This window comes from Phoenix dactylifera, unplaced genomic scaffold, assembly GCF_009389715.1.
Source record: "Phoenix dactylifera cultivar Barhee BC4 unplaced genomic scaffold, palm_55x_up_171113_PBpolish2nd_filt_p 000213F, whole genome shotgun sequence".
Taxonomy (NCBI): Eukaryota; Viridiplantae; Streptophyta; class Magnoliopsida; order Arecales; family Arecaceae; genus Phoenix; species Phoenix dactylifera.
In genome coordinates, this window is record NW_024067724.1 from 412424 (window position 1) to 424785 (window position 12362).

General features: G+C 43.3%; 1 protein-coding gene across 4 annotated transcripts in view; it reads left to right on the plus strand.

The window, feature by feature from the left end:
* Positions 1–7764: 7764 nt before the first annotated feature.
* LOC103720980 (1-acyl-sn-glycerol-3-phosphate acyltransferase-like) overlaps positions 7765–12362 on the plus strand; it is a 28728-nt gene continuing 24130 nt past the window's right edge. For 2 of the 4 annotated variants that reach the window (XM_039117387.1, XM_039117388.1), the window contains exon 1: positions 7768–8732. In XM_039117387.1, the coding sequence (XP_038973315.1) occupies positions 8406–8732 (327 nt within the window). In that variant the 5' untranslated portion in view covers positions 7768–8405. Of the gene's footprint in view, positions 8733–12362 lie in introns of all 4 variants that reach the window. The other 2 variants (XM_039117389.1, XM_039117390.1) reach the window with 2 other exon arrangements.

Consider the following 12362-nt stretch of genomic DNA (forward strand, 5'->3'; position numbering starts at 1 on the left):
TCCATTTTTCATGCGTCTCACGCTGATCATCGGTCGGACATGATGGTAACCTAGGGATATCATTCTCGAGCACATAGCCTATCTTCTCGCAACTCAGAACAATTTTCAGGTTTCTAAGCCAGTCTTTGTAATTAGTTCCGGTCAGTCGGTTGGTCTCAAGAATACGGTTCAAAGGATTCGAAGCTGACATTATGATCTGTAGAGAGCAAAGATTTTAGTTAGAAGTTGTACTTGAACTCTATTTGTTTTAGAGTCTTTTAAAAATATACTCCCACTATTTTCTCGAATCCCTTATACTCTCCTAATGGAGAAACAAAAACCCTACGCGACTAGGATTTCTAGTGGGTACTACAGTCTCACCAATTTACATGCCGCCTCACCTAACAGTTATTGGTGACATATAAATGGATGAGTGTACAACTCTTGTATAATGCTTCTCAAGCAAATTGCAATGGTACTTGGTCTCTAAGTCATGAAGACCTCACCTAACAGTTATTGGCCCCATTACTTAGTTAAGTCAGACCCACCGTATAACCGCAGAAATAAAGTCGTCAATGGGTCGTCACCTAACAGTTATTGGTGCCCAACCCCATCTTTACCCCGCAACATCTCATGTCTAATAGACGGGTTCAGTCCCCCGATGCAACTTGCCCACTGTGTCCAGCCGAGATAAATCAACACCGGAAAGACCTTAGTAGCTCTACTACGGTGGAAGACCTATGGACTTAATATTGTGAAATCATATCTTAGTGTTTGCAACTTGAGCTCTTCATAAGAGGTAATTGAACAATTGGCCAGGTAAGCAAGTGGGAGGCTCTTCTTACTCAGAGAGTAAGGTCCTAATTAAGTAACCACCTTTTAGGCTTGCCTAGACACCAATTAGATCAATTAATCTAATATGACTAGCTTATGTTGGTTCACTCTCGACTGATTGGGAAGGTTTGTATTTAGGTCTCTCAAAATCGACTATTCACATCTCATGCAAATATATATCTACCCGCATAGATATAAGCATTAAACATCCAGACATTTATCAACAAATAAATTTAAATGGTGATGATCATGCATCCAGGATGGGGTCATTTTACAAGCACATGCACGTCAATTGGTTTGATAGTCTTCAACTCTTGATTCGATCTTGATCCCCTAGGTCCAATTGTGATCAACTCCTTGATCCATCTTCAATCAATCCTTGATCTCGATCTGCGCATGTTGAGCTTGTTGATGTATATATCGATCAACCATCGACGTGCAACACACATCACAGATTACATCCCAGATTGCTTTAAAAATTAAATAAAATAAAATAATAAATTACAACCTCTTTTCATGAGACACGCAGGTCTCTAATACATGAATTTAAGATGCACGCAGGGATCTGAAAATTAAAATTACATGCCATCACATAGCATCACAGAACATCGCAGAATATTTCAGCACATTCAAAAAGGTTCATCCATGATCATCACCATACGCATCTCATGCATAAATATTATTTTCAGATCTGTAATTTAACTGATTATTTCATCTCATGACTTGCTGATTATGCAAGATATGATTCTAAACATTTGTAATCACATTATCAAAGCATTAGAATCATTAATCTAGGCATCTAAAAATCAGCATGCAGAAAAATCAGCAAGCTGAAAATTCTGCATGCAATAAATTTCAGCACGCATAATCCTTTAAATTTCAGATCTAAAATGCTTTTAAAAATTTAATTCTAATCTTAATCTATATAACCATGGCTCTGATACCACTGTTAGGATCTGATGCATGCCGCAGAAAAATTTCAAAAATTTTCAGATCTGCAGCGGAAGGCATGCAAGATCTCGTTCATCGTATATTCGTATTTTAAAACATTTCGTTTGTAGATAGATTAGGATTAAATCTTTTAAAATCTTTTATATCATTAAGAAGATCAGATCTTCATCTTGTGCGGGTAGATGGTCTCCGCAAATCTGATTTACATGGTATTTGATGAAGGTTCAATGGAAGCTGCATACGCGTCCGGCCTCTACGGGTATCCACACGAGGTATAGCACCGATCGAAGCTTTTGGATCTCCCCAGGGTGCTAGCTCCCTTGTAGAGATGGCTTTTGATGGCTAATATCCTCTCCTTTGAATCAACTTTTGATTGTCTTGAGAGGAGAAAAAAGAAGGAGGGATGTAGGAAGAAGAATGTAAAGCCCGCAGCCTTTCCTTTTTCCCTTCGCGTTGGAACCAAAGAATGGAAGGAAGAAGGGCCACGCCACAAGCCTTTTTTTTTTCTTGCTTTCTTATGGCTGAAAGGAGGGATGGAAGGAGGTTCCTTGCTGCCAAAAATCCCAAGAAAAACCATGAAAAATTCGTAGCCCCTTTGAACCGCTCTTTTATGGTGTGTAGATAGAGATGAGCTCCTAAATTTTAGGAGCTCATCTTTATCCCTTTGTGAATTCAAAATAGGAGGGGCATGGCCCCTCCTTTTTCCTTCACGCCACCAGCCAAGGGAGGGGCGTAGGCCCCTCCCTCTTCTCCCATTTGGTTAGCCCCCACTCAATCTAATTAAGTGGGAAGGGTTGGGTCCAAGTGCTAGGATTCAATCCTATTCAAAATAGGATTTGCACCCATTTCAATTTTCTCCAAATCCTAATCTAATTAGGATTTAATTGAACCATGACTCAATTGAACTCTTCAATCCTAATCCAATTAGGAGTTTTTTAATTAATTAGATTAAAATTAAAATTAATTAGGACTTAAGAAAATTCTAATCTAATTAGGACTTATTAAATTTCAGCCCTAAGGCAATTAGGACTTTAGAAATTCTACTCCAAGTAGGACTCTAATTTAATTTGAAATCCTAATCCAATTAGGACTCCAAGGATCCTACTCCAAGTAGGACTCATGATCAAGTCTAATTAATTAAATCTAATTAATTAAATTAAATTGCAATCCGATTGCAATTATTCCTTCTTCAACTCACTAACTCTTAACGGGTTAACCAATTATCAATCAAATTGATTATTTGTGATTCCTAATCACAATTCAACCATCGGATCGGTCAATACCTCTAATGTGTGTGACCCCATAGGTTCTATTCTGACTGGTAGTGAGATATATTGCGATCTCTATCATAATATCATTGAAAACTTCTTTCAATGGGTTGAAACAATTTCAACTCAACTCACCAGGGATCATCGACCATCAAGATGGTCCCTATGAGTCTCACCATCCACCAGTGACACCTAACAGCATGTAGTGGCAACCCAGTAGAATGGAATGATGAACCTCTAGGTGCAGTTATCGTATGATACAGTCCTTCTATCGTGGATCCCTATAGACCGGAGGTCATGGATAACTCGTCAAACCCCGTCGTCTGACATATGTCTAGATTTATTCGACTTGAGTTCGAGAGTGAAAAACTCTTTCTCCACTGTATATACTGCCATGGTCAAGGTCTTACCGGTTATCGGGGAGGAGCCTACAGAAGGCAAGGAGGGCAGTGTCGAGGTCTTGGGGGTTCTATGCAGTGAAATCTCAAGGCCTCTCGGGAGGTATTATTGTCACTTGGGCTCAGAGCAAATGCAGAGTTGACATTTTCAATGTTTGTATTCAAGAGGTGATTATGATAATCTCGGAGGGTAGCGGCAATCCATGGGTCCTTGCAGCTGTGTATGCTAGTACCGAGTTTAGGGAGAGGAGGATTTTGTGGGAGGAGGCTTCTCAACTGATCAGGCAGGGTCAACCGATGTTGATGGCAGGTGATTTTAACTGCATTGTCAGTGCCCAGGAGAAGATGGGAGGGAATCCCTTCACTTACAAAAGAAAAATTAAGGAGTTTCAAGATTTTCTCGACTCGAATGGATTGGTTGATCTGGGCTTTTCGGGCCCGTAGTTCACTTGGTGCAATAATCAGCAGGGACGTGCCCGAGTATGGGAGAGACTGGACAGAGCTTGTGCTACTGGTGGGTGGGATCAGTGCTTCCCAGAGCATCATGTCAGACATTTGCCGAGGATAGCGTCGGACCACTGTCCATTACTGGTGAGTATTGAGACATTTATTCCTGTATGTTCTCCTTTTAGATTTGAGAAGCTTTGGCTTCGCTATCCGCGATCTTGGGAGATGGTCAGGGAGGCATGGAGTGTACCGGTCAGAGGGGATGCTATGTACCGGATGTCCCGGAGACTGGAACTGACAAGAAGATGATTGAGGAGGTGGAACCGCGAGGAGGTGGGGAATATTTTCAGGGGGATTGAGGATTCAGAGGAGGCCATTACCAGACTTCAGTCCCAGGAGGCCCAGAGTGGAGGTTTATCGGAGGAGGAGATGGGGGAGCTCAGATCACATTTGGCGTTGCACGACTCTCTTCTCAGACAGCAGGAGATACTTTGGAGTTAGAAGTCGAGGGTACAGTGAATTTTGGAGGGGAATCGAAATACCAGATTTTTCCATCTTGCGACATTGATCAGGAGGCATGAGAACAGGATTAGAGCCATCAGAGGTGAGGATGGGCAGTTGTCGGAGGATCCGGATATGATACCGAGGATTTTGGAGAGCTTCTTCAGGGCTAGGTGGACTGAGGAGACAGAGGGTGTGGGCCCAGTAGACATTCCGATGCCTCTGGCAGGGGTGACGGAGGAGGAGATTGCAGCACTGATCAGGCCAGTATCGGAGAGGGAGATTAGGGAGACGGTCTGGTCCCTTGAGGGGGACAAGGCTCCAGGGCCGGATGGCTTCCCTCCGTTGTTCTTTCGTAGATATTGGTCGATTGTGGGACAGGACATGACGGCAGCCATACAGCAGTTTTTCAGCACAGCTACATTGTCTGCTGACTGGCAGAGGACATTCATCACATTGATACCGAAGCGACAGGATGCCACTGAGCCGGGGCACTTTCGCCCGATTAGCCTGTGCACGACCATGTACAAGGCTACATCGAAGATACTTGCCATTAGATTGAGGGACATTCTCTCGAGGCTGATTAGTCCAGAGCATGGGGCTTTTGTGGGAGGGCGGAGTATCACTGACAACGTGCTTATTGCACAGAAGTTTATGTTTGATCTTCGTAGGGCCTTGAGGAGGAGGAGCTTGATGGGGATCAAGCTTGATATGGAGAGAGCCTACGACAGGATGAGATGGGATTTTGTGCAGCAATCCTTGCAGGGGTTTGGTTTTCCTGTGAGATAGATTAGCTGGGTCATGGGATGTGTTTGGGGCCCCTCTTTTGCTATTTTGGTGAATGGCACGCCGTCCCCTTTTTTTGAGTCATCCAGAGGATTGCGACAGGGATGTCCTCTCTCCCCCCTACTTTTCATCATCTGTGCAGATACACTCTCGAGAGCTATGAGATTTGCTGTGTCTATGAATGAGTTAGAGGTCTATAGGCCAGTGGAGGGGGCTACTCCGATCTCTCACATGCTATTCGCCGATGATTGCTTATTGCTAGCCCGGTCGTCTCGACAGGCCGCAGGAGTCATCAGTAGGATCCTTCGGGACTATTGTGCAATGTCGGGTCAGAGTGTCAATTTGTCAAAATCAGCCATCTGCTTCAGCCCGAAGACTACATTGGCAGTGAAGAATTCTATTTTGGAGATTTTGGGGGTAGGTGAGCAGGATGGCACTTTGAGATACTTGGGGATTCCTCTCTCAGGTCAGCGACTACGCAGCAGAGACTGCTCTTCTCTGGAACTTAGTATCAGACATAGATTGGAGGGATGGCAGATGCATACATTATCGATGATGGGGAGGATTACTTTGGTTCGATCAGTCCTTACTTCGATCCCTACTTACTTTCTATCCAACTCTCTCATTCCAGTGACATTTCTGAGGACTCTTGAGCAGCTCTTTAGGAACTTCATCTGGGGGAGGAGCAGGGGTAGAGGTGGGATTCACTTATTGGCATGGGAGGTTGTGTGTCAGCCGACCAGATTGGGAGGTTTGGGGGTGCAGTCATTGGTGGTGAGGCGGGAGGTTTTAGCGGCACGACATGTAGCTAGATTTATGCTGGAGCCTAACAGCATGTGGTCCTCGTTGATGAGGGCCAAGTACGGTCCTTTGTTGCCTGGGATACGGGCTGGCCGTCACCACTCACCGGTTTGGAAGGAGATGTGTGCCAGAGCCATGTTGGTGCTTCCGGAGATCAGATGGGCCATCGAGGATGGACGATCTATCGATGTTTTGGAGGATAGCTGACTGAGCAGCCGATCAGTCAGCTGCCGATCATGGTGGATTCGACGAGGTTGAATGCATACAGAGCATGTGACTTGATGGACCCTGTTGGGGGTCGATGGAGGACTGGGCTGATTCAGGAGGTTTTTGGGGAGCAGCTGACAGAGTTGGTTCTGGCTCTTCCGGTACCAGCCCGGGAGGAGCCTGACAGGTTAGTATGGAGGTCATCAGGCCGGACGCGGGTACGAGCTAGGGATCTCCACGCTTTGTACAGTAGGGAGCCGGCTCGGTAGATTGAGGGAGGATGGATTTGGAGGATGCAGATTCACCCGCATGTGGCACTTTTCATCTGGAAGGTGGCAAGGGGATGCCTATCGACCAGAAGCTTGCTAGTTTGGCGAGGAGTGCGAGTCACCCAGTTCTGTGGGGTGTGTACGGAGACTGAGGAGACTATTGATCATGCTCTTTTGCAGTGTCCTAGGGCGAGAGAGATATGGAGTAGATCACCTGCTCCTTTGTCCCAGATGGTGGAGTCGGTACAGGATATGATCCACTTGCTGAGTGTTTCTATGCGGAGTCCCAGACTTTGGGAGGAGGGATCCTTAGAGCACACCTGGCCTACCACATCTGGTTGGACAGGAATGCTGGCATATTTGAGGACAGGCGGTCGCCTCCGAGGCTGGTGGTGGAGAGAGCTATATTGCAGGCGAGGGAGGTCACCGCAGCTACCACGTTGTTCTCTTCTGAGATGGCCAGGGACATCTGGGGCTCTCTTTCCGCTATTATAGCGCCCAGGTTCGCCCTTGTTTCTTGGGTGGCCCCACCCCTTAGTCATCTCAAAGTGAATTTCGATGGTGGTATATCGGTGGATGGTGTACCTGGAGGTATCAGATTCGTGATCAGAGATTTTTTTGGCAGACTAGTAGCAGCCAGAGGCCGGCGCACTCCTGGGATTACTATTGTAGGGGCAGAGCTTCGGGCTGCATGGGAGGGGCTGACATATGCGAGGAGAACCCTTGGAGCCGAGAGGGTGTATCTCGAGGGAGACTCTTCTGTGGTGATTGACTGGATCCGAAGTGCGGATAGATATGGGGATGGCCATCCTCTTATCAGAAAGACTCGCAGGCTGGTTCAGGAGATGGGGGGGCTGCAGGCAGTACATGTGTTTCGGAAGGCGAACAGGGCAGCAGACTGGGTCGCCTCCTTCGTCGCTCGGCACTCCGGAGATTTTCTATGGACATCTATAGGAGATATTCTCTCTTTTTTGTACTTTTTACTTTTTCGTGACTGTGCAGGATGTACTCAAGTTAGAGCTATATAAATGCCGTATTTACCCAAAAAAAAGAAGAAGAAGGAGAAGGAGGAGGAGGAGGAGGAGGAGGAGGAGAGAGAGAGAGAGAGGACGGTCACCTCTCTCTGGGCAACAAATTCCGCGTCCCTTTCCGCGCCTTCGTTCCGCTTGGCTTGTAGGACGAAGTCTGTGTACCACTTCGGCGGTCGAACTGGTTGGTCCCACAGATTTAAAACCATTTATACCACTATTCTATCAATCCCCCGCCACCTAACCAGCCAACCACTGCCGGTCACGAGGGTCCGTCGTAAATCTCTCGCCCTCTCGTCTCCTGTGGGTGGATGCAAGGGTACGCCTTGCAGTGTCCTTGAAGTTCTCATCAAGAGCAATTCTTGCGACAAGCAATCTCCGGCCCACGTCTATGTTGTCTGTACACGCCAGCTGGAGGGTATATATAGATTTAGGTGTTTCTGCGACGCATGTATCTAAACTTTTTCAGATCTCAGAACTCTTTCTTGACAACCGTTCCTGGTGAAGGGAACCTCAGCCGCAGACCCCTTTCTCTCCTTAAGACACCGCCATCCCTATTTCTATACTCTTCTCGTCTCTTTTTCTCTCCCTCTATCCCTTCTCTGACCCGTTAAAAGATATATACATCGCTTTGCATTCTAGAATCTTGTCTTTCCTCTCTCTCCACGTAGAACCCCATAGAATTTATTCTTTGCTGGATTCCGATTCTCACCGATTCGCCTAGTTCCCTACTCGGAACTCTCCAACCTTTTTTCTTAGTACCATACCATCACAATCTGATGAGTTAAAAAACTTTTTCAAATTCTGCACTTTTCACCAGCCTTTCAATAATCTATATATATATTTCTATTCTCAGGATATCCAGTATATCTTAATCCCTGGTTGTCCTACTTGCTATTGGTATTGGTGGTTGGAAGTGGTGGATGGTGCTAATAGATGGATGCTTCGGGGGGAAGTCCGTTCTTGCAGGGCCGGCGGTCGGAGAGGTGCTTCGAAGAGAGCTTCCGGTCGACGGGGCCAGCGATGCCCCGACCGAATGATGCGGCCGGGCAGCCGAGTCGCCGGCCGGCCGACACGGCTGACTTTGTGGACGATGATAGTTGGATTACTGTCATCCTGTCAGTTGTTAGGATTGCTGCTTGCTTTCTGTCGATGATGGTTACCACCATCGTGTGGGGTGTGATCATGCTGGTGTTGCTCCCTTGGCCATATGCTCGGATCAGGCAGGGAAACTTGTATGGTCATGTTACCGGGCGGATGCTGGTAAAGAATCTTGTGACTGCTGGTTTCCAATCTTCTTCTTTTATTTCTAGTTTTATATAAATTTGATTTCTTGTTTTATTGTCTGATCAGTTCATGGATAGATTTGTTGGTTTGATCTATATTTCTGTGTATGGAGATAAGGATAGATTGGAATGCACGCTTGAGGGTTTCTGGATAATTCATCTCGTTTCGATGTTGTTTTGTTGTTTGATTACTGCTCTGTGAGCATCTTCCTTCCAAACTGCATAAATTGTTGCCGTTTAATACTTGATTTTAAGAATGAAATCTGTATGTTTCTTCTTCAGATTGTTAATTGGTTGGTAATCTCATTTTTCTTGCGATGGGTTGTATTGCTCTGTTTGCTGTTGGATGTTCGGTAAACATTATGCCATCATCCTTAGTTGTTTTTCTTACTTCCTATGGAATCGTTTGCTAAAGAGAGACCCTAGTCTGATCTCATCCTTAGTTTGCATGAGATAAATAGTATTCTTCTGTGTGGCTATGTTGTTTGGCACTTGTTTGTAAACAAATGTTGGATGGCTAAACTCTGCTTCTTAAAGATTCTGAACTTTTCCTAATAGGCCATTTCTTCTATATAATTGTATGTATCATCTGGTTGATTTTCTTGGAGTTGAATTAACTATGCAGTCTCATCTCATCTAACCGTTTTGTTTGCAGGCTTTTCCTGCTTTACTTAATTTCTGTTGCATTTATGAAAGAAAACAACAGAAGATTTGAAAATCATTTTAATGTTTTTTGGCATCCTTTTGATGCAGATAATTAAACATAAAGTATTCTTTCCTAAAAGTTATTCCTCGTTGTTATTTTAAACTATTAGACATAGAGATTAAGGTATCCTTGTAATGGACTTCACCTCTGTTCTGTATACTGTGCCTGCAATAACTGGTCCAGTTTGTTGCCTGGCATTTTGCAGTCTTGAAATTATAGAATTTGGTTCTGCATAATATTGACATGATTATGCTACAATTTGGCTATATAGTTTGTGTCTTGGTGATGAATTTGATTCCCTCTATTGAAGCGTGCCTTATCTTCTCTTTGCATAGGCTCTTTCCAAGTATACGAGAACCCTAGAAGATTGCTTCTTTTTGTGATAAGCTTAAACTTGGTTCTAGTCTAGGGGGTTGGTATCAAGCTAAGAGTTGGCCATCAAACATTCTCAATTTTGCTCTAGCAAAAAAAAAAACATTCTCAATTTTTGATGAATCATTCCATGGATCATAAAGTGTCAACAGATTGGAACATCTGAAGTGCTTCTTTGAATGGAGTTTCTATTCAACTTCTTACCTGTGATATGGACTTTACTTGCTCACTCCAAAACTACCAGGCAGAAGATGAGAGAACAAATCTGGACAGGAGTAAGTCCAGTCCCTGCTTCCTAAATGATGGTCTTACTTAGATGATCACAAGAGCATCTTGTCCTCAAACCCATATTCAACCAGCATAGCTTCCAAGTATATCATTCTGTACAAGTTCTCTACAGAATCCGAACTAGGCAAGTTAAATGTGAACGCTTTGTAACCTAAAAGGAGTTCTTTTCTGTTTCAACTGGCAGCTGCCTTATATGTGACAAACAAGAAAATAAGCTCTATAAGAGAAAACAACCTCTGTAAGGGAAAATCTCTTCTGTGATCGATTTATTCTTCTAATTTTAACCTAAAATATCACAAGCTTCTTCTAGCCTTTATTCTTTTTTTTTTCCTCCTCGTGTATTTGATTCTTTCTTTGTGAAGGTGCGATGCCTAATTAGGAACTTTTCTTGTGATACCTTCAGCTCTGTTTAGAACATAGGGAAAGCTGATCTTAAATGAATAGATGGGCAGCAGCATTTTAAAGGATGACTGGGGCAATATTGAGTTTTTGCCCCCTCAGTCATCAACTCTCCTCTGATTCTAGCGTGCATGTTATTTGATATTGAGAGGGAAGAGATGGCCATGCATGGATGCCCAGCTCAATGACTGTGACTCAGGAATGTCACCAACTGCATGGTCTGTCGCCAACAATAAGTTAGGTATCTTGTTCCTGTATAAGCTAGCCATTGTTCTGTCAACCTCACTTTCTGAATCTTTTTTATCTTCAGTCTGCAGACTTCAAATTTGTAATTAAATTTCTTTCTTAAGTTCTGTTCTGAAAAGGTTTACGAAGAAATAACATGTTTTGCTTAGTTATGCTAATAACTATGGTCGTGATCCATATTTTTTCTGTCTTCAGTCAGTTTATCTGTTTGCTGGGCACTTTGACTTTTGATCATCATTGCCACATAACTTTTCTTCATTCACTTGGTCCTGGTACTTTGTTATAAAAGTCATTTTCACATCTTTCCAGGACTGGCATTCTTTTTTTTGTGTCAGCATGAGGCATTTGAAGGTCTTTTGGGGTAAATTAGGTCCTGTACTAAAGGTCTTACTATGAATTATTTATCCATTCTTCATCTTTAATTTCATTTTAACAGCAACGGCCTTTTAGCTATATTAACTAGCATGGTGGGTAAACTATAGTGCAACAACAAAATGATTAGCTTTTTGTGTTGCGTAGCACCATGAGACGGAAGGATGGACTAACCTCCTAGTTAATGGTAGAATGTAGCACCACTTAGTGCCTTGCTAACATCTGGGTAGAGCTTGGCATTAAACTAAATGATTAAGGAGCAATTTAGAAGCGTATATATGGCATACATATTCCTGGATATCAGTGACTATGAGGTGTACAAGCTACCTCAAGACCCAGACAATGTTGGAGGAAGCATAATCTTTTCTTGCAAGATACAAAAGAATTAGGAATGCTTCCTGATATGACCGCATGCTGGTCTGGTTGTCATCTGTAAAATCATGCCATAAATAGGGAGAACAGTTCATCATGCATGCCCAAATTGCAAACCTCATAAGGCTTATCACAATAAAGAACGGCATTCTTCGTGTCAAGCTAATTAAAGCAATAATTCCAAATCTCTTAAATTATTAGTTAATCGGTTCATTTTAGCAACCAGATAATGATCTTATCCAAATCTTCCGTATTTTAAAGTTGTGAGCTGCCTATAGAGCATTGTAACTGTCAGTGAGCTACCAGCAGAGCTTTGCAACTGTCAATTAAATTATCTAAATCAGGAAGTGAAAATCTAAATGTGATTATTCTATAGGCAGCATATTATACAGGTCCAGCCTGCTATCACTGAGGATTACAGGTACTATGACTCTAATTTTGACTGCAATCATAAAATAATAAGAAGGCAAAAGAGTTGGTATTGGACAAGGCTTTTCTGCTCCATAGGACGATGATTTCATAGAGTAGCATAAGCTAAGGGAGAACATGGTCTTAAATTATCAAGAACTTATGATGGAGGAATATCACTAACCACTTCCAGTCATTAACATTGATCATATATGAAGGTACATAAGCTTAAAATGGCAGCATCGGCTGAGGATGAATGCAGGAGGATCCACAAATAAGCAGTAATGTGAATCTTGGTTGTTATTTTTATCACTAGATAAAGGTTATATAGGATAAGATGGCAAGAGATGTGCATTGGTACTTTGTCAGTTTATGGTGACACTGGGATAATTTAGACATTTGTGAAAGGATTTTAACACGTTACCCCTTTTTCGAAGGATAAAA